Genomic DNA, 22,618 nt, shown 5'->3' on the forward strand with positions numbered 1-22,618 from the left:
CCTCCCGAGGGATCTGAGGAGCGACTGCGTGAGCGCAAAGGATGAAGGGAGGAGAGCCGACCTCAGACGGTCTGGCAGTGATGTCTTTAATGGAAGCAAAGACGGAGGTGGGCCGAAAGGAGCTCGTGGCTGTTGGGTCTCCGGCCGGCTGCGGGAGCAATGGGTGAGCAGGGGAGAATGAGAGACAGAGGTGGGCTGTGATCAGGAAGAGTGAGACTGCATTTTAACCTTGGATATTAATGGATTTATGTATTGATAATTGTTTTAATCCCCACTGAACACTTGGTTTTATGATTTATTTATTGAAACCAGATGCACTGCACTTTTTGTTTGGATACTTTTGTTTTTTGTTTAATAAAAGCACTTTGGCACTTTTTGGAAATATCCCCTGGCTTCATTAGAGAAGTGTCAGCTCATTTGTCAGCTCATCTCGGTGACATTACCGACGGTGTTGGATTCAGGGCTCCCAGTAAGGATGATGGGAGTATGGAGCGGACCTGCATCGTCACACTGTTACCCACTGGCTGCTGTTTATGAAAACAAAAGTGTGTATGCTCTGTAGACCAAGGGGGGCACACTCCTTAAAATCTGTGGTACATACACAAAGAAGACACATTTATGCTACTCAGGGGACACAAGCTCCAGACACCAAAAGGTGCCCCCACAAGTCATCGAAGTCTAATTATACTGCTAATTAGACTACCCACTATGGACAACAACAGGTGACATCCATCCACCCCACCTAGGGCTCCAAATGAGCTATGACTGGCACCAATCTGGTGTTTTCAACCTTTGAAAATGAAAACGTTTGAAAATGTTCTCCACAGTTGCATACTTCTGAAAAAAGCAGCCTCAGCATTGCAATGTGGAAGGGTGAAAACACAGATTTTTGAAAGCACAGACCCTAATCACACTCTGATTGGTTCATGCTTATTATGTGGCCATTCCCTGATTGGATCTTGCTCATGACAACATCTCATTCCCTGACTGGTCACCCTTCATGGAAGAAAACCTAATTCTAACATAGCGGACATACTTGTAATAGAGTTGCTTATCATAGTGCTTGTTGAGATGCTTTCCTGTATGCATCTTAATTGCATTTGCTACAGTTTGAATGCGGCATAAATACATTACAAAGGTAAATAATTTACTGGGGAAAAATAGCATTGTTATAAATCGTATGGCCAAAAAGGATTTTCCACTGATGCGTGCATACCCAGTTTAGGGGAATGTCTACATCATATGCATTTTCAGTTGTTTAATTGCTAGTTTTGATTAAAAATGGTGTTTTTAAATGAAACTGTAACGTGGATGTAGCCTAATCCATAGAGACTGGAAAATAATAAATTGCTTAGTAATGGTAGGAGTCCAATCAAAAGCAAAGCTGGTTTGAAATGAAAACCTGCAGCCAGAGGGGATTCCCAGGACTGAACTCGAGGGTCACTGATTTGAAGGATTCCAGAATCTCCATTGCAGACATCAACAAGAGCACAAGCAGTTACTGGGCACCACTGATTCCTTGCATACTTGGGGCCTCCATGAGACCCCTATGCTATTTCATTTATTGACTAATTTGTCTATATATTCTAAGACATTTTGGCCTAGTCTCTTAGTTAACTTTGCCGCAACTTCCTTCTGAAGATTTTCCTCTCAATCTAACGTAATTCAAAAAAAAAAAAAAGAAAACATTCCAGTCTCCTTCCTTTTTTAACATAACACATAAACAACACCCCGGTCTGTTCAAATGATATACCACACGCACGCAAGCATGGCAGCCGGGACTCTCCTGACAGGTTAGTGGCTGCGGCCCACACCCCTGATAAGTGCTCCGATGCGTGCCAGCACTTGCCAGGCTGAACTCCAGCACAGTGTAAGCTGATCGGCTGCATGCGGTTTGCAAATTCTGCTTTAGTCTCCTTTGGTTCTTTTGTCTTTTTTCTCGCCGGCGCATTGTGACATGAAGCGTGGGCTGAGGCCATGACGTGCCCTGACCATCTGGTGAGCAGTGGCCTAAAAAAGGCTGAAGGGGCACTTTACAGGACAAGATTTGTTGCATTTTAATTCTGTATTTAAACTAGTGCCCACGTTTATATTTCTGTGATTTTTAATTTTACAGGAAATTTAGATGTAACTTGAGGTGCACCATAATATTCAGAACATGTTGTCCATGACTGCTGATCATGCTGAATTTTCATAAACAGCATTACACCCTTCTTACTGCACATACTTTATTTTCCTAATGTAACACATCTTAATAAATCAAAACAACAAGTAAAAGAATTTCCATTGAGTTACATGAATACCAGGAGGGCCTTAATAGCAAGCCTTCACATCGGAACACATTAATCAAATATTCAGGACTCCACTAAGCCTGATTGACCGTCAACCACAAATCACCACTCAGTTGTGCAATTGAACAATCAGGAAGGAAAAGTATCTTTCTAATGATCCAGAACCTTGAAGTGCAATGGAAAATGATTTTATGTTGTCACACACGTGCGCATGGGAGGAAGCTAAAGGGCTTGAGTAAGGGCAGTTCCGAGTCATACCGAGATGTGGCAGAGTGCACTGACTCTTTTTCTCCCTTGCCTGCAGACCATTCACGGGTGATCCCACCTGGTCCTCTTGATGTCACTTCAGGGACCGAGCCAATGGAAGGAGACCTTGCCAGCTCCGGCCCCTGTGATGTCATGTCCGGGCTCGCACCAATGACAGAAGACCTTCATGAGCCCGACCCCTTTGACTTCACTTCCTGTCTTCCCCTTTAAAAGTCTCCACCTTTTCCCTGTTCCCTCAGTTCTGTTTTGGACTTGCTAAATTGATTTGCTCGACTATGCAGCCAGGAAATTAATTACAGGGGTGGCTGCCCCAAACCATTTCACGACTCTTATGTCTGGTTTTTGTGACAATGTGTACACTGTATGTATTAAAGTCTATACCTGGTAATAGACAGTGGGTGCCAATGAGCCCCAAAACCCCAGACACACCACACTAAATAGTCCCAGGTGTAAAATAAAGGTTTCTTATTGCAGAAAACACCTTCTTATGCTAACCAATTTCACAGCCTTTCAATGAACAGTCCTTCTTTTCCTCTTCCAGGTGAGCTTTGCCTTCTGCCTCCCGACTCTGACTCATTCTAGAAGGCTGGATGGCTCACTTTTATGTCAGTACTTCTGGTACTGGGACATAGCCCGATGGAAGCCCAGGGAGTCCTTCTCCCTGCAGTGCCCTCTGGTGGCACCCAAGGACCCCAACAGAGTTGTCCCTCCGGCTTATGATTCCCATAAAACCCTGTGGGTGTCCTTACTGGATCCACTGCCATCTATTGTGTGAATGTGAATTTCCCATTGGGATTAATAAAGTATCTATCTATCTATCTATCTATCTATCTATCTATCTATCTATCTATCTATCTATCTATCTATCTATCTATCTATCTATCTATCTATCTATCTATCTATCTATCTATCTATCTATCTATCTATCTATCTATCTATTGTACTTGAGGAGGAATTGCTCTTGATATCCCAGCTCCTCCCTACTGTCCACTAATAAATGGGATGTTGATTCTGCCCCATCCTGGCCACATTATGGCTCTTTCCATACGTTCCTTCCATTACGGTGTCCCCGCTGGGAAAGGATCCAGCACAGCATTCACAACCGTAAATAACAAATAAAATGTTTATCAGCTTTTGGGTTTTATAGTAACATTTTCTCTTTTGATCTTATGTTGTGTTAGATAGCAGTGACTTCACCTTTGTTAGCCGTGTCACCTTCCTCAACAAAATCAAAAGATCAGAGGTCTGCTTTTGTCTTCACAGATTTCAGAAATTTGAACTTAACCAAACTGAGCTTGGAAAAATGTCATTCAGCAGTGGTTGGTTGATACAGACAGTGTGGCGTTGATTTTCAGTGATCTGAAACATTCAATTAACATCAGACTCCTTGAATATCCCCAGCACTGCTTGGGCACTGTTCTTTGGGAAGCCATATGCAGAATGAAATACTCGGCGCTCTGTCAGTAGATCTGACCTGATTGAACTCAAATCTGGAACCAGAAATCAGTCCCTTGGAGGTGCACTCTCTCAGACATCGACAGTTTTATGATTCTTTGCTTTGTTACAATGGTCCTGAGTTGAAATTTAGTAAATGATGTGCGTTGTGAGTATCTGTTAATTTATAAATGTCTATTACACTTTGAAAGTGGGTAGGGGATGATTGGTCAACTAGAAAAGCTGGTGTTATAAACAAGGTGAATACATGCAGTTTGTGTATTGACATTACAGCTATCTTTCATGTAATTATAACTGTAAGCACAAAGGGGAGACATTGGGCCCCAAACTTTGGATACAATATCACCCAATACAACCCCAATTTTAAAGTAATAGATTTTTAATTTCACCAACCTCTTTTCCAGTCCACACAGCCTCTATTACCACAATTTTAATTAAATTAATGTCTTCCTCTCCTTCCACTGCTTCTGATGACTTTCGCTGCCTCCTCCCGACTCTGACTTTCCGAGGTGAGGCCGCGGGCTCCTTTTATAGTCAGAACCAAGGATGCTTTCAGTGTCACTGCACAGCCGATCAGGAGCAATTCTGGGTCACATGGAAGTCAGTGTTTCCCTCCCTTGGCAATGCCCATTCAGGCAGCACCCAAGGATCCCGACACAGTTCCCATAAAATCTTGTGGGTGTGCTAACAGGTTTGGGCATCGTCAGGGGGGCTTTGGTTGATAATCTGTTTCTCTTTCAAAAATTTCTAAATGCGTTTTGATGTGATTATGGAACTTAAAACATTATGACCACAGAAATAAAACTTTTGTCAATATTTTGCACATTGGAAGATTAGAGTCTGAACTGAACTCAATAGCAAACGTTTTTGTTTACATGGAAGTAAAACAATATTTGGCATTTTGCCTATCAGAATATCATCTTAACTACAATTATGAATCAGCTGTACATGGCAGGACAGCTATGGAGACCAGACATCAATCCACAAAGCTAACATTCCATCTCCATTTGTTCGCCTGCTTTTACAAGGTCAACAGTTAATCCTTTTTTAATGTATGTGGAGCCTTTTATTGTTTGCTCTAAGTTAACATGATACTGTACAAGTAAAATATGATTATGCTGCACTGAGTATGAGGACAGTAAAATGAACAGAACAGCGCATTAAAGCAGGAAGGTGCAAAGAGGAACACATTTTAATTAAATGAGCTGTCAGTCACTGGTTTATTTTTCTGAGGGGTGGAGGTTGAACAGACAAACTAGAACTGTAAACCTTAGGACTAACAAGAATTAATCAGTCAAACAAACTTGTATTTTGACGACACAAACTCAGAGAGATAGAAAAGGTTTGGGGATCCACCCCATATACTTGAAAAATAAGTGTGAAAAAACAGCAAAATGTCAGCACTGAGAGTAATCTTATCAGACTGATTCCAAAACATGACTGAGATAATACAACAGAAAATAGGCTTTATAGTGGGGAGGGAGGAAGGCGCATGTCTGTTAAGTTCCAACCAGTAGTGATGTCAAGAGTAGGACTGGATGGCCAGGCCGAAAGTGGCATCTGTGGAGGAGCAGGAAGTGCGTTTAGGCAGGTTTTCCTCCTCAGGATCTGTAGAGATAGGCAAAAAGGCGTTAGTGTATTCAGTCAACCCCTGGACCAGCGTGAGAACACATTTAGTCAGGCCCATTGACTGCCAACTATGCACACATGTGACAATATAATGAGGCAAAACAAAAGTCACACTCAAGGGAGAACTGAAGTTTGTCATCAAATCAGTATAATCTATAACCATGAAGAGGAGTCATCCAGAAATACTGTATGTCTAACTTAATCTGTTATCGTGATCTATGTACCTGATATTTTATATACATAATTATATATTATACTGTAATTTAATACAAGACTTGCTAGGCCACAAGTAGGAGGACCATTTTCCATGAAACTAATGTGTGACCAAGAGTTAAATGTCAGTGGCTTCTCCGAGTCTAATTGTTTTAAATGCAAACCGGTTTAGCGCATTCAAAGATGGTAGCTTAATAAAGCAGTAACTTGGAGACTGTAAAACCTTTGATCATTGTAAATGAAGGCTTAAATGGCAGGTGATCAGCAGGAAACAAACTCGCAAGGTGAACTGGGCTTAATGGAGGGCCGACCAGATGACTAAAAGTACGAGAACTAATGAGCAACCCCAACACAGCTCTTACACCCCTCAGACAGCCCCACCTAACAAAGCATTTTAGGATGGAAGGAGTGAAATAAATAGAGACACAAAAAGAACACAAAGGACAAGAAAAACAGAAAACTGCATCTGAGAGTAAACATGAAAAAGTCATCTTTTGAAAATCTGGAGAAGAAAGAATTGTCAGAAACTGGTAAAGGAACATCCACCTTTTTGCTTTCTTGCTGATCTTCCTGGTCAGTTTTCTGATGGTCATTAGGCCAAACTTATGTTTCCCAGTAATAAGCAACCGTTTTTTATGATGGATTCCCCAACCAGCTGAGTGAAGTCATTCTTCCAGCTTGTTCCTGAATCTTTCAAAAGTCTAACCCTATTTTTAACATCATAAGTAATAGTTGTACAAACCCTCTAAACGTAATCTTCTTAAACTAGAGGAGCACTGACCTTCATGTGAGGCCTTCTGTGATCCTTACTGACAGCAAACCTGCTTATCCAAATAGCATGGAGAGGTTTAATCAGAATCAGAATTCAGAATCCAAATCAGAATTCACTTTATTGGCCAGGTACACTAATGTGTGGTAGGAATTTGTCTTGATTGTCTTAATTGTAGTATTTGTATCCCTAGTCTCATTTAGTCAGTTAATAAAAATACAAATCACGACAATAACAGAGCTTTTTGACATATAAGTGTTAGGGTTAGGAGTAGGGTTAGTGTTACGTCAAAAATCAGCTTTCACTTTAGCACTGATTGTTTTGAAAATATACTGTAGTGCCAGCACTGATGGCCAAATTAATTCTTTGCTCATTACATGGCTCTGTTAAGGTGTCTCGCTTTCCTTTAAAGAACTGCTCACAGTTTAAATACTGTTTGCTGCATTGCAGGTTTGCCACTTTCTAGGTGCCCCTGCAGCTAGTGGTGAAGCTTCTCATTTGAGTAAAGGAATGCCAGCTCATACTGTCTGTGACTCATCCCTGGCTAACGTGACCTGACAGCGTTGTTACATAGCCACCCTCCAAAGTCCCTGTCCCCATTCTCTTCAATAACAAAGGGTGGTCTTCATTTATGCTGTGTTTGTGCAGGTGGTAAAAAAGCACATCAGCAGGGTTCTTGAGCACTGCATTGTCAAATGGCACAGTGAAGTGTTGAATGCTGTTCGAGTGCTGTGCAACTGAGGTGTTAAGTTAACAGGGGGCAAACCTGTGGATCACGAGCCGCATGTGGCTTTTTGCCAGCTCCAGTGTGGCGCCAGTGTTATCATTTGTTTCTAGGTCATCAACAGAGCTTGTGAGCAGAGTGAAGTGGGAGCGGAAAGGATTTTGGACAGAGCAGGAGTGAGTACAAAGAGGTATATTTGAAAAAAACCTTGAGCGTCACTTTATGTCTCGCTCCATCTCCCTTCACTTTTGCATACCGGAGTGGTACCAGACCCGCTCACATCTTTAAATAAATAATTTCAGCTTGAGTGTAGATTGGGCTGTTCAGTTATTTTGATGCCAGGCTACAGTTTAAGCTAAAATTAAAATACAATGCAGATTGTTTTGTTTTTTTGCAGCAAACAATGAGCAATTTCATTGAAGTGGGGAGCGAAAATGAACGTATGGTCTGCAGTGGCTGTGAGCAGGGGGAGCATTGCGCTCACTCCATTCTCATCACTCCGCTCTGCTCACATGTTCTGGTCATCAGAGTATTTTTTTACTGTTTATATTTCACATAAGTCAAAATGCATTTGAATATTTGACAATATTACCAAAAAAGTTGCCAGTATTTTTAATAAAAACTAATTTTTCATCATGTGACTGATAGAAAAGTCACATGCATATGCAGAAGTTTGTTAACTGAACTAGCTTGACTGAATCACCATGGCAGTGTCAGGAAAACATAAAGCTAAGCGCAAATATGAAGAGGTGCACAGGACATTCTTACTTGAATCGGAGGGATTGCATTTTTTTGTGGAATGAAATGGGACACCCTTCTGGTTACTTCCACATTTTAAAGCTTCAAACCTGGGGTGCCATTTCACCTCACTCCATGCTAACATGGCGCAGGTGTTCCCCAACAGCACTGAAATTTGCAAGCACAAAGTAGGCATGCTGAAACGTAATTCAGAGGAGCAGCTCAAGTGTTTTCGAAACATTTACAAAGCACTCAGAGACCATTAAATTGGCATCATATCAAGTGGCATTGAACATTGCTTGTGCTGGGAACCCATACAGCGAAGGAGAATTTGTGAAGACATACCACAAGGATATTGTTGTTGTCCACTCACCTGAAAATAACAACTTCAAGTGTGCTATGTTAGACTTGCAGCTGTCACGGGACAATATAGAAACGAGAATATCAGATATCAAGAACTTAATTGAAACACATATTGATCTTGAGTAATGCAAGTATCTTAGTGTTGCTTTTGATGAGTCCTGTGACATTCAAGATAAGCCACAGTTGGCAGTATTTGTATGTTTTGTGTCAGAAGACTGCACAATTAAGGAAGAGTTGCTTGACACTGATAGAATCCGTGGCGGCGACCTGAAAGAGAAACTCACGACTGGAGTTGAGAAAACAAATTTGCAGTTATCAAAACTAATAGCAATAGCTGCAAACGGTGCACCAGTTATCTTGGGATCTGCAAATAGACTGTGTAAAGCTGATAACTGTTTCCCAGATTTTTGGACATTTCACTGCATCATCCATCAAGAGAACCTGGTGACTAAAAAGATGAACTTGGACCAAGTCATGAAAACCTTAATTGACCCATTAACGAGTCGCTGTCAATTACAAGTGAGTAGGTGAACCTCCTTCTGTGGACCTGCAGATGCACCGGTCTCTTGGCTGTTTTACTTTAACTGAACTGACACTGCAAACAACATTACAGGTCCGGATCTCAGATTTAATTAAGATGTCCCCTCAATGGCTGCTGTATAACACCTCTATGGTCTGCCTCATCCTTGGCCTGCACAGTTTTACCACCAGGCTACGATGGTCCGGGTTAGCTCCATGGTCCTTGGCAGCTTCAACCTGGAACCACGGTTAATGAAACTGAGGATGAGCCAGGCAAATGAGGACACACACACACAGCAAGTATGAGGTAGCTGCAAGTGCTTAGTGCTTTTTTTAAAGCCAAACATTAATGTGTTCAAAGTGCAGTGATTTTCCAATAAAGAAATAATCTCAATAAGAACAGGTGATGTGTGGAGAGTACAAGTACAATTACAATATATAACAATAAATAGATCTTTAAAAACGACATTAAAATTCCATGGCAGGAATCTGTCCATTCGTTAAAACAAACACAAGCCACTGTGCATCTTTCTAAAATCCGACGTCTCTTCTGCTTACCCCTCATGTTACCCTACAGTCCAAGAAGACATCTTTCTAACAGGCATGGCCAAACCTTTAACTGGGCTCAGGTCCTCTCCACCACTCCACTTGCATCCACCAGGTACCAGCCTGAGCCTTGCTCTTTTGCCTCTGTATCCAGGAGCGCTAGCTCCCTTGTTGGAATGAGTTCTTTTTTAATTGCGGCATGTTACATAACCCAAAACTATACTGACATAATATAAAAAGGTGATACCCCTCCCTTAGTGATATGGAGGTAAGAAATCACATAGGAGAAATAATTTAGTTTTCTTTAATGACGGCTTACACTGCATAACATCCGAAGGAAGCCATGACAAGACCTTCGGGAGTGAGAGCCCGATGTGTAGAGTCTGTCATTTTCGTTGCTGCATTGGAAGGATTTTCCGGATCAGATGACGGTATCTCCCATCAGTCTGTCGACTTCAAAGGTGTACCGGGCAATGTTCCAAGGTTTTATACCCTTTCTTCATGTGCAGGACCCACTTAGGAGAATAATACAATTCCAAACAAGGCAAAAAGATGATACAATTTCATGCTGAGTTTGAAACACAAAAATAGTGCACGTTGCCCATTTCACAGTTGTCCCTGTCTTGTCTTCTAATGCTTGCCTAGCAGTTCAGCCCCTGTGCTAAATCTGGCTTTGTATTTGCTGTGCATGTGTGTGGAAAGAAAAGTAGATTTATTAAATATTTGTACAGAGCACAGTGACATATTAAACTTATGTTACATTCTCCCCCTGCCATTCCTCAGGCTTTCCTGGAGCAGTCGGTCACCCCCAAGTCACTCAGCAGGAGCAACCCTCACTCCTCTCTTGAGCGGCGGTCACACACTCCTCTCCTGGGAATCTCTTCATGGCTTCCTGCCTTCACTCCTCCTCACACTCCAGCTGCTTTATTCTGTGTTTACAAATACACACCACTAGACCTGCCTCATACAACTCACTTGGGGACAGAGGCAGCCCATCGACATGACCCAAGACCACACACCCTGGTCAAAGGGCTTTAGCAGTGCACTCTTAAAAATAAAGGTGCCAGAATGGTTCTTCAGACCGATGCTACTGGGGAACCCTTTTTGGTTCCCAAAAGACCCATCCACATGAAGGCTATAGAAAGAACTTTTATTTATTTAGGTCTGTAACAGCCTCCATAAAGTAAATAACCATGAAAAGATGGTAACACATTTTTGAAATACCAATGGATTTTGAAAGGACTTTCACTGTATACAATAACGCAAGTTAAGTCCAGGTTTTCTTAATTTATTACTGACCTGCTAAGTAGCCTACCATAGGCCTACATTAAAGATTGCGTTTGTTTTACATTATTAGGGCATTTTTCAAAGCCCAAAGAACCAACTTCATACCCCACAATGAAATGGAAGAATGGAAGAATCAAAGACTGAGGATGTGGGTTTGATTCCCACTACTGACACTGTGTGACCATAAGCAAGTCACTTGACATGTCTGTGCTCCAATTGGAAAACCAAAAAATATCCTAAATGTTGGCAGTTAGCAGTATTTGTACATTTTGTTTCAGAAGACTGGACAATTAAGGACAAGTTGCTTGATGTGGATAGGATCTGTGGCAGCGACCTGGAAAAGACACTCAAAAACTGTAATTGTGAAGGCAAATTTGCAGTTATCAAAACTAACAGCAATAGAAATGAAAGAATGGAAGAATTCAAAGACTGAGGATGTAGGTTTGAATCCTGCTACTGACACTGTGTGACCATGAGCAAGTCACTTGACCTGTCTGTGCTCCAAATGGAAAACCAAAAAGTACTCTCAATGTTGCAAGTAGCCATGGCATCAGCTAAATAAGTAAATGTAAATGGTGCTTAATCAAGTAGTTCTACGAGGAACCACACAAATGTGTCATTAAAGAACCATCATTTTTAAGAGTGTGGAGACCCTCATCTGAAGAGTTGCTTGAAGTGCCGTATCTGCGCCCCTTTTCTTAGCAGATATTTTATGGCCCGCCTCCTCAGTTAGCCCCACCCCTTCTGAACTCGTCTTTCTGAGGTCCAGGCCTAGGATGCGAAAATATTAATGGGCTTATATTTATGTAAATTTCTTTGAAATTATTCTGTTTTACTGTGCAGTATGTTTAACCTATTACTGCATTCGTGTATGTGTGTATCTGATACAGTCATATGAAAAAGTTTGGGAACCCCTCTAAGCCTGCATAATAATTTACTCAACTTTCAACAAAAAAGATAACAGTGGTATGTCTTTCATTTCCTAGGAACATCTGAGTACTGGGGTGTTTTCTGAACAAAGATTTTTAGTGAAGCAGTATTTAGTTGTATGAAATTAAATCAAATGTGAAAAACTGGCTGTGCAAAAATTTTGGTACCCATGTAATTTTGCTGATTTGAATGCATGCAACTGCTCAGTGCTGATTACTTATAACACCAAATTGGTTGGTTTAACTCGTTACGCCTTGAATTTCAAAAGACAGGTGTGTCCAATCATGAGAAAAGGTATTTAAGGTGGTCAATTGCAAGTTGTGCTTTCCTTTGACTCACCTCTGAAGAGTGACAGCATCTCAGAGGTTTACACTGTCAGTTTCAACTGTAAGGAATGTAATCACAAAATGGAAGGCCACAAGCACAGTTGCTGTTAAACCCAGCAGGTCTGGCAGGCCAAAAAATACAGGAGCGACAAATGGGCAGGATTGTGAGAATGGTTACAGACAACCCACAGATCACCTCCAAAGACCTGCATGAAGTCTTGCTGCAGATGGTGTATCTGTACATCGTTCTACAATTCAGTGCAATTTGCACAAAGAACATTTGTATGGCAGGGTGATGAGAAATGAGCCCTTTCTGCACTCACGCCACAAACAGAGTCGCTTGTTGTATGCAAATGCTCATTTAGACAAGCCAGATTCATTTTGGAACAAAGTGCTTTGGACTGATGAGACAAAAATTGAGTTATTTGGTCATAACAAAAAGCACTTTGCATGGCGGAAGAAGAACACTGCATTCCAAGAAAAACACCTGCTACCTACTGTCAAATTTGGTGGAAGTTCCATCATGCTGTGGGGTTGTGTGGCTAGTTCAGGGACTGGGGCCTTTTTAAAGTCGAGGGTCGGATGAATTCAACCCAATATCAATAAATTCTTCAGGATAATGTTGAAGCATCAGTCACAAAGTTGAAGTTACGCAGGGGTTGGATATTCCAACAAGACAATGACCCAAAACACAGTTCGAAATCTACAAAGGCATTCATGCAGAGGTAGAAGTACAATGTTCTGGAATGGCCATCACAGTCCCCTGACTTGAATATCATCGAAAATCTATGGGATGATTTGAAGCAGGCTGTCCATGCTAGGCAGCCATCACATTTAACTGAACTGGACAGATTTTGTATGAAAGAATGGTCAACAATACCTCCATCCAGAATCCAGACACCCATCAAAGGCTATAGGAGGCGTCTAGAGGCTGTTAGATTTGCAAAAGGAGGCTCAACTAAGTATTGATGTAATATCTCTGTTGGGGTGCCCAAATTTATGCACCTGTCTAATTTTGTTATGATGCATATTGCTTATTTTCTCTTATCCAATAAACTTAATGTCACTGCTGAAATACTACTGTTTCCATAAGGCATGTCATATTTGAATTTGAAAGCTTAGCCAAAGATAAACAAAAATCCAAAGAATTAAGAGGGATTCCCAAACTTTTTCATATGACTGTAATTTGAATATTACCTGTAAACTTGATACAGCACTGTGAGCCAGTCGTCAGTAAAGAGCATTATGTAAAAATAAACTGACCACAGACTACAGCTATCTACCTCTCTGACGTAGTTCCATTCACCCGACTCTACCTGTCCATTTGTTTGTTTTATCAAGTACCTTTTCTGTCTGTCACAGGGTGAACGTGTCGAACTATCTCAAGATAATGTATGTTTAAGGTGTGTTATCTATGATAACATGATTGTAGTGTTTGCATTTGAGTTGCAAGTGCTGTTATGAACTACATGAATCAAAGTGCAGCTGATCAATACGTCAGTGTGAAGTTGTTTTCAAATGATGACTACTACATCTTATCAGTCCTCACCGCTCACACGTACCTCTCGAGTGATCCAGCAGACAGCAGCACCTCCTTCGGCCACACACACCCACCCACACACGGCTCTGTTGCGGATAAACGCCAGCTCGCTCGCTTACTCGCCAGCCCGCCCGCTCCGTTTAATCACTAACCTGTTGCTACAAACACTCATTGAAGAGCAGCGCATCTCCTGGGACCGAATGGCTGAGGTCCGTTTGATTCCAGACTAATGTCTTTTTTTGATTCTTCCAATCACTGACAGTTTTTTCTTTCTTAAGAATTTCTTCTTCATCTCCTTTATTTATTTATACTTTTATTTATTACAGAACGAAGCGGAGCAAAGCAAAGCCGGTGAAGATGAAAAGGTAGCATGGGATCTAATTGGAGGGAGGGAGCTCTGCCTCAAGTATGAAGGTTCTGGCGACAGCAATGAAAAGAATGTAATAGAAGAAGCATTGGTATTTGGGGGGCATTTTATGCCGGACATCATTCACTTTTCATTCAGTTTCATACAGCGCCTTTCACAGTAAACAAAGTTGCAACTGCCATGTCGCAACTGTACCCGCATGACCGCTGCACTTTATAAAGCCATCAAGAATAATACCGCACAACAAAGTGATAAAAGACGGCTAATAATAGACTTGGAAATGTCTTTGTTATGTGTTTGAATTGTATGGTAATATAAGAACATTCTCAGATGACAAATACCAGTAAAATAAAATCACGTTAAGTGCATTTTTTTTAGTTTTTTTTTTTTTTTTTGGTGAAGTAATGATCGTTGCAGTGAAAAATGCATAGGATATTAAGATTACATAAAAAAGCAAGCTTGCACAGAAATATTTTTTTCGTCATAGTAATACCTCTTTAGAATTTAAGAGCCATTGATTTAAAAATGAATTGACGGAGCAGAATCTATAGAAAGGGGGTGGAGAAACGGATTCATCCGTAATTTCAAGCTGTGATTCCTCAGTTCACCATGATATGTTTGATGTTGTTGTATGTGAAAGGCACTATATAATATAAACATTGTGTATGGTTTCAAGGCAGAACGCTTCACCTAAAGTCTCAGAAGGTCGACACATAACACGGCCAGAATAGCGCAATTTTTAATCTTCCCTGCACTCTATGTCATTGGTGTCCGATGCTCCTGCCAGAGATATCTGCTCCTTGATACCCCGACACGAGCAAACCGTCTTTCTCCATTCCTTCGCCATTTAGGATCTCAGTCGGGAAGGCAATCCCAGGACATAAACCAGCACTCGAACGCGTTGCCGAAGAAAGCGAGTTTTTAAAATAGATGCGTACGGATGTGTGCGGAAAGCGATGGGTCCCGAGTGCCATTTTCGGTTGCCTCCTTACCTGCACGCGTTCTTGTCAATATGGCTAGGGCTTGTCGGGTGGTCAGAACGGATATCGTCAATCCTGGATACAAAGCAAGGAGACAGGCCTGGACAGGGAACTGATCCATCGCAAGGCAAACTCATGCGTAAACGGTCAATCTGGAATCGCCTAAGCAGCACTTCTTTGGAGATGAGGGAGTAAAACCTCCGCACCCGAAGATAACGCATGCGCACACTTGAGATACCTGCACACTCATCACGGAGAATGATCGGGTATGGAATTTGAACACAGAAGGTTAGAGGTGAGGCACGCCATGTAGCGCACTAATTACACTTGTCTGCAAAAAAACAAAAAAAAATAAAAATAAAAAAAGAAGTTTGTTGGCCCCAGTAAATAATTTTATACGTTCTTTATAGATCTGAGAATGCCGAATCTAAATCTGGCAAAACAGCTGCTCTGTCACATACAATTTTTGAGAGATGAACGTTTAAAACGAAGATATATTCCAGTCACACATGTGTGACACAGGTCAAGGGACATCATCTACAGTATGATTACCTCAGTTATTGCTTCTAAAAAAACACAGACCAGCAAATTCATTACTATCTACACAGTAGTTTCAGACTCTTTCACTTTCTGCATACTTTGTTACGTTGTAGGTTTAATTTTAAATTGATAAATTTGCATTTTTTGCCCATCAGTCTACACTCAATAACCAATAATGTGAAAGTAAAAACTGGTTTTCAGAAAGCGTTACAAATTTATAAAAAATCATATACTAAAATCTCTCATTCATTGAAGTATTCAGTCTGTTTGTTATGCCACTCCAAATTGGGGTCGGTGCAACCTGTTTGTTTTAATTCTCATTGAGATGAGTCTAGAACTTACTTGGAGTCCACCTGTGGCAATATGAATTATTGGACATTGTCTTTGGAGACAAAGTCAGAGAGGTGAGATTGTGTTGGTTTGGACATGTGCAGAGGAGAGATGCTGGGTATGTTGGGAAAATAGAGCTGCCAGGCAAGAGAAAAAGAGGAAGGCCTGAGAAGGTTTATGGATGTGGTGAGAGAGGACATGCAGGTGATGGGTGTAACAGAGCAAGATGGAGAGTACAGGAAGATATGGAAAAAGATGATCCACTGTGGCGACCCATAACGGGAGCAGCTGAAAGAAGAAGAAGGTTTAGAAAGACGCGCACATGTGTAGATATGGTCCCACAATTCACACTCCATGAGCACTATGTAGACCTTTGTAATAAAATTGTGATGAGGCATATAGCTCAGGCAAGGACGTACACCCACTTCTAAATCATTGAGTGTTCCCAGGAGCACAATGGCTTCAATAATTGTGAAATGGAAGGAGTTTGGAACTACACTCTTAATAATACTGATTCTTTAATGGCATTTTATGGTTCTTTGCTGGGTTGTGTGGTTGGTTCCTACAACTATTACTTGACAAAGCACCATTTCATTCTGGGAAGGGTTCTCTGAAAATGAACTTAGTTCTTTGTGCTTTGAAAAACACCTAATGTGTAGGAAAAAAATAAATCTTTAATGTATGGTAGGCTACCTAGCAGGACACTAACAGATTGAGAAAACCTGAACTTAGCATGTATTTGGGGAACAGGTGAAGAGCTTAGAGAAAAATGCAAGCTAGCTACACTTCCATTGTTACAAAAAATGAATAAAGCCGATATCGGTTAGACAGAAATTCACCAAATAAGAGTCTTCTTAAACACATTGAGGGACTCAGAAGTTCAAATAGAGGTGGGCAGCTTGTTCCACCAGCTAGGAGCTACACATAAAAAAGTCCAGATTGAGGTTTGATGTGATGCAGAGGTGGCATCACCAGACACCATTCATCAGCAGATTGGAGTGGCAGAGAAGGAGTAGAGGATCTCGTTGACCTACTTCCGGCTTCACCTCCGGGTGTGGCCCATTAGGCCAAGTAGCTCTCCCTGGCGGTGGCCACGGAGCCCAACAGGAATGAGTTCCGATGTTCCAAACTATTGGCCCCTATGCAACCTGGGGGGGGGGGGGGGTTCTGTCAACAAATGTTCCAGGGGACATAGCATGCATCCCATGACTGCTCCCCCAGATCCAGTGTCAAAGGGGCATCCCGACCGGGCATGGGTCCCGGCCATCTTCCACAGTCTATATACATGTAGGAGCTCAGCCATTGACTACGTGATTGACAAGCATCAAGGATTTGAAATTAATATGTGGTGTCACAGGGAGCCAATGCAGCAATCTGAAAAGAGAAGTGACACGTGCCCGCCTCGGCTGGTGGAGTACCAGCTGTGCTGCTGCTTATGGCTTGGTAGTACATGCTGGTCTTTCTGCTAACAGAGAGTTACAGTAGTTCAGATATGACAGGACCAAAGCCTGGACCACGAATTGTGCTGCGTACTTCATCAGATGTGATCTGCACTTGTGGATGTTATATGTTGGCAGAGTTCAAACATTAGAAGTTTTACACATTTTGATCATTCAAAATACACAGAGCATCTTAGAAGATTATAATTTTTTGATGAGAACAAACCACTGAGCCCAATAAATCTCAACAATCCCATCAAGAAAATTTTACAAAATTAAAATCAAGCTGAATTTTAATGGTTCCTACAGTCTACCATACTACTTGGTTATTTATTCCATGTGTCTATGCCTCTCTCAGTGAAGAAGATCATTTGTGTGAGCTCTAATTAACAAGTTTCTAACTGTGTTTCTGTGTCCTTGGTGAGCTCAGTCACAGTCCTCGATCCTCGACTAATTACTTTCATAATTTAAAATGCTTCAATCATGTCACCTCTTAATCCAGGGACAGTTGATCACATTCTTGGGGGGCTGCAGGTTTTTGTTCCAACCAGTATCCTAATTAGAAGACAGACCTAGCTGATAATGAGACGTGGTATTTAACTATACTGCATATTTGTGCTTACATTCAAGCTAGACAAATTTCAATTACGTTGAATATCATGGATCCTCACTCCTAAATGATAAAGGAGCCCTCAGCTATGCAGCTTACTTGCTTCCATTTACAATGGTGAATGTGCATCATGAAGTATCTGTGTTAATAAAATATCCATAAATAAATGAGAGAAAAACTGGAAGATTGTGAAGTGTAAGTTCCATCCCATAAAATAATGTTTACAGAAAAGGAAATTCTACAATATAATTTAAATATGTCTTGGACGAATGGAAGTGCTAACAAGCAATATAGCTGAATGGCAAGTTTCGTTATCAGCAAAGACTGTCTTCTAATTAGCAATCTAATTGAAAAGAAAACCTGCAGCTGGTCCACCAGGACCATGAGCGACAGTTCCCATCTTCATCAATTCCTTTAATCTTTTCTCATAGCTCATACCTTTTTTTACCAGCATCAACTTAGTTGATGTCCTCTGGACTTTTCTAGCCCTTCTAGATCTTTTTTGTAGCCTGGAGACCAAAACAGCACACAATACTCCAGGTGAGTCCTAACCATTGTGTTATATAACTTAAGTATAACCTCCTGTGACTTGTACCCCATAATATAGTGATATATAATAACATTTTATTAGCGACTGACGGACAGTCTGTCTCATCATATCCATCTTTATTAGAAAATGGGTGCATTGGGCAGATCGGGGCATTTAAGAAGAGATAGTGGAGTAATCCATTCATCATCTCTATCCACTTTTTTTAAATTCAGAGGTGCATGAAGTCAAGCCTATCTTGGTAACATCTGGGACAAGACAGAAATCAGCTCTCGATGAGGAACCAGTCCATAGATGACTAATCCCTCTATAACATTCTTATAGCCTGCTTTCAATTCACTCTTATGAAACAGAGAAACAAGAAGTAGAATTTAGATTGGAAACCACAAATCCCAATCTTAGAGTTTGGTGGCCTTCAGCTGATTGACATGCTAGTCCTATGCATTTAGTTTTATTGAGTACAACCTGTGGTGAGCACAAAATACAAGAATATGAGAAACAAAAATAAAAGATGTGGTTGGAGGACAGTCAGGAGTCAAAACTGAGAATACAGTCAAGAACAGGCAACCAAAACCAGAAGGGCAAAAAGAACTCAAAGGTCAAATACAAAATAAAGTAGTAACCAAAACAGACACATCTGCCACTAGGGTCTATTTGAAAATAAAGCTAACTATTGCTAAGAAGTTTTGAAAGTTTGCTGTATCCACTGTGGCATAATGCACAGTATGATCACCATCATTATTATATTGTTAATTTCCATGAGTGCATTTTGTGATGACTCCAAACAGAATTGCTTAAATAAAAAAAAACAAGATAGTAATGAAATTTAGCTTTCTCAGATCCATTTAATATGTAAAATAAATGCCAGAATTAGAATGTTCACATTTCAAAACCCAATAATACACAAAAACATATGTATAAAAACATGTAATATTACAAGTTCTATCTGGTGCATGGGTGTAGTGTAAGCTGTGGCCACGAGGAGGCGATGACATGTGTTTTAATGGGTTTTTTGTTTTGTGTTTATTTCCTGTTTGTTTTGATCCTGTGAGTGTGTTTCTGTTTGTTCATGTTTCCCAAAGTTTTGTTGTGTTTATGTGTGAAAGTCTTTGTTTCCTTCTAAAGTCTTTATTTGCATAGTTTGTCCCCTCCCTGTTTGTCTTTGCTTGCTCGAGTCTGTGTGTTATTTACAGTTTCAGTGTTATGTCTCAGTCAGAGAATGCAAATTCATGTTTTGTGACACCTTTTTTTAATAAATATTAATTGTATTATATATATATAAATATATATATATATATATATATATATATATATATATATATATATATATATATATATATATATATATATATATATATAGTATTGATTGTGTTCATCTTTCAATAAACTGGTCATGTTTATTGTATGTTGTGGGTGGTCTCCCAAGACGTGAGGCCATCTGCCAATCTCCACCGGGAATTGCCTTCCAGCTATAAATTACGAAGGACCCCAACAGTTCCTGATGATTTGGTTCAAATGCACTAGTGTGTTTTATAGTTTGTTTTCTACTGTACTTTATGATTTATTGTATTGTCTTGATCTTATTGCTCTTTCTTTTGACCACTGTATTGGTACTTTGTTTGCTTTTGGATTTGCCCTTAATAGGCACTGTATGCCTTTTGTGCTCTTTGGAGCTCCATAGCATTACAGAAAATTGTTTTGTGAAGAATAACTATTTTTATATATAAAGATTCTGTGTTTGTCTTTGTTACTAGCCAGGTTTGACAGTTTCAATCTCTAATGGGCATTTTGGGACTGTGTGCTTTGGAACTGCTTAGTGCTAGGACTCTCAGTTCATGACATTTAGGTGTCCTGTTGGTTTCTGTTAATGTTCACTCACATGTGTATTGTCACTTGTGGCTTTATGTTCATGACTGCTGTTGTCACTCTATCTTGTTTGTTCTGTGTGTTGGCTCATGCCATCTTATCACATTTATGTATTTTTATTCAGACCAAGAATGGCTGCCTGTAGTGAGAAGATTTGAGAAGAATGTCACTAACTGAATGCTATTCTCACTTGCAGCACTTACTAGCAATAGCAAGGAAGGTGTCCCTCCTCTCCCTGGTCATCCGCACCTTCACCAGTATTGCTAAAGAGTCCCTGGGGTTCAGCTACTGGGCAGATTTGGGGCCTGGACTGCACCCTGAATATCAGGATGAACAGGTAAGTAACTCTGGGCACCCGGAGAGGTGGTCAGGACGTGGTCTCTTATTATTCTTCTTAATGGCAGCAAGGACCACAGTAAACTTCACTACGTCAGGTGGAATGCAACATAAAGATCAAATATTTTTTACTGCACAACTGCTAATAATTAGTCAGTTCTTTTAGGTTTGGATTTATAAAGTAGCCAGAAAGGAAGGAATTAAGTCACCATTAACAAAATGGTTACCATTAAAAGAAAGTAATCTGAATTATGTTCAGTTAGCAACAACTATAAAGCAGGGAGCAATCCTACATTTACTTGCAGTTTTGACACTTAAGTACACTTAATATCAGATACTTTAATACTTTTACCTGAGTAGTTTTCTCATGGGTAAATTTTACTTTTGCTTGAGTCACTTTCTGGAAAAGTATCTCTACTTTTACTCAGGTACAGGTTATATAACCCTTAATTTTGACAGAATGTCAAGTAAAAAGCAGGCAATTAAAATCAAAATTGTTTCTCGAGCGCTTTCTGTTTTTCTTTGTAGAATTACATTTTATCTTTATTCTGCAGCAGAGACTCACTGTTGCAGGACTACATTCTTTCACATTTGAAATAAAAACCAATGAATTATTTAGTTATTACTCTCTTTTAGGTATTTTTCACTGCATGTTAAAGTCCTCTTGACCTGCAGTTTTGACAGTTAAACCACTTTGTAGGATAAGACACTTTATAAAGTATGCAAACTCAGTTTGTTATTTAGTCATTTTTAGTTTTTAGTTTAATTAGTTTGACTCCAGCTTGACTCTGGGCTATCATAACTGCTTTTGTTGGAACTCATACAAGGCGACATGATCAATATTTTGGTTTGTCTTTAGAAATCAGCACCCAGTGCTAGATGTCAGCTTTTTCCATGATTGTTCCATGTCTTGTACCAAATGCCTGGATAGGTGCCCCTCAATGGCCATTGGGTAAATCAGGATTCAGGATACTATATTATATAAAAGTCCATATGAACACCATAAAGAAATTCAGTGAACACTGTAGTCTTGTGCTCATTCGGGGTCCCAGTGTAGCTCCCTTGGCATTGATGGAGCCAACCTGAGTTTCTTTGAATATATTTAGTCTACTTAGTTGCAGCACTTTATCTTAATCCTTATTTCTCTTTTTTCTTTTCTCTAAACTTGATTGTACTATGAACTTACAATGTAAATATTTACTGGCACTAATGTTCTATTCACTGCTTATACCTATATTCAGTTTAAGTCATAAACACACAACTGCTTAAGGATATGTTTAAATATATGAACTATTATTCACAAATATTTAAATACATACACATCAATAACACCTATATTCACAATTATACATTTTATATGTATAGATAATATATATATACATATACAGTGGAGCCTCGGTTCACGAACGTCTCGGCACACGTACAACTCGGTTTACGACCAAAAAGTTCGCCAAACTTTTGCCTCGGTTCACGACCAAACACTCGGTATACGAACAAGCCAGGTTCCCTTTCGGTTTGTTGATGTTCATTCTCTCCCTGTGCATTTCCTGTGCAGCGAGTGAGAGAGAGCGCGCGCGCGCACGCACACACACACACACAGAGAGGCAGCGCAAGAGACAGAGGGCTGTACACACACACACAGGAGCACGCGCGAGAGAGGCGTGTGCGCACACACAGGAGCGCTCTAGACAGACACACTGTGAGCTGCAAAGCTGATCGCACCCCCAGAGAATACAGACGCCCCTGGGAAAACCCCTAAGAAACATGGACAGACTACCTTCACATTCCTCCTTTCCCTTCTTGCCGGCTCTGTCGCGTAATATGCCTGCTCCACCTTCTTAAAAAGCCTGCACGGGCTTCTTTCAGTTTGTTAAATTGGTTGCTTGCTTCTCCTTCTTTCTCTCTCAGACAATCTGTGCTCCTGGCGGAGCTGTCATCTCTGACTTGTCATGGAGCACGTTTAAACTGTTGAAAAGAGACAAATGTTTGTTTGCAGAGCTTTGAAT

At 40.5% G+C, this 22,618-nt stretch overlaps 1 protein-coding gene across 3 annotated transcripts in view; it reads left to right on the forward strand.

Moving 5' to 3' along the window:
• Positions 1-13,723: 13,723 nt before the first annotated feature.
• The window catches only part of LOC114663559 (cyclic nucleotide-binding domain-containing protein 2-like), a 50,139-nt gene continuing 41,244 nt past the window's right edge, over positions 13,724-22,618 (forward strand). For 2 of the 3 annotated variants that reach the window (XM_051935947.1, XM_051935948.1), the window contains exons 1-3: positions 13,724-13,806; positions 13,924-14,037; positions 20,473-20,613. In XM_051935947.1, coding sequence (XP_051791907.1) covers positions 13,798-13,806; positions 13,924-14,037; positions 20,473-20,613 — 264 coding nt within the window. In that variant the 5' untranslated portion in view covers positions 13,724-13,797. The remainder of the gene's footprint in view (positions 13,807-13,923; positions 14,038-20,472; positions 20,614-22,618) is intronic. The other variant, XM_028817372.2, reaches the window with a different exon arrangement.

Source organism: Erpetoichthys calabaricus, chromosome 13, assembly GCF_900747795.2.
Source record: "Erpetoichthys calabaricus chromosome 13, fErpCal1.3, whole genome shotgun sequence".
Classification (NCBI taxonomy): Eukaryota; Metazoa; Chordata; class Cladistia; order Polypteriformes; family Polypteridae; genus Erpetoichthys; species Erpetoichthys calabaricus.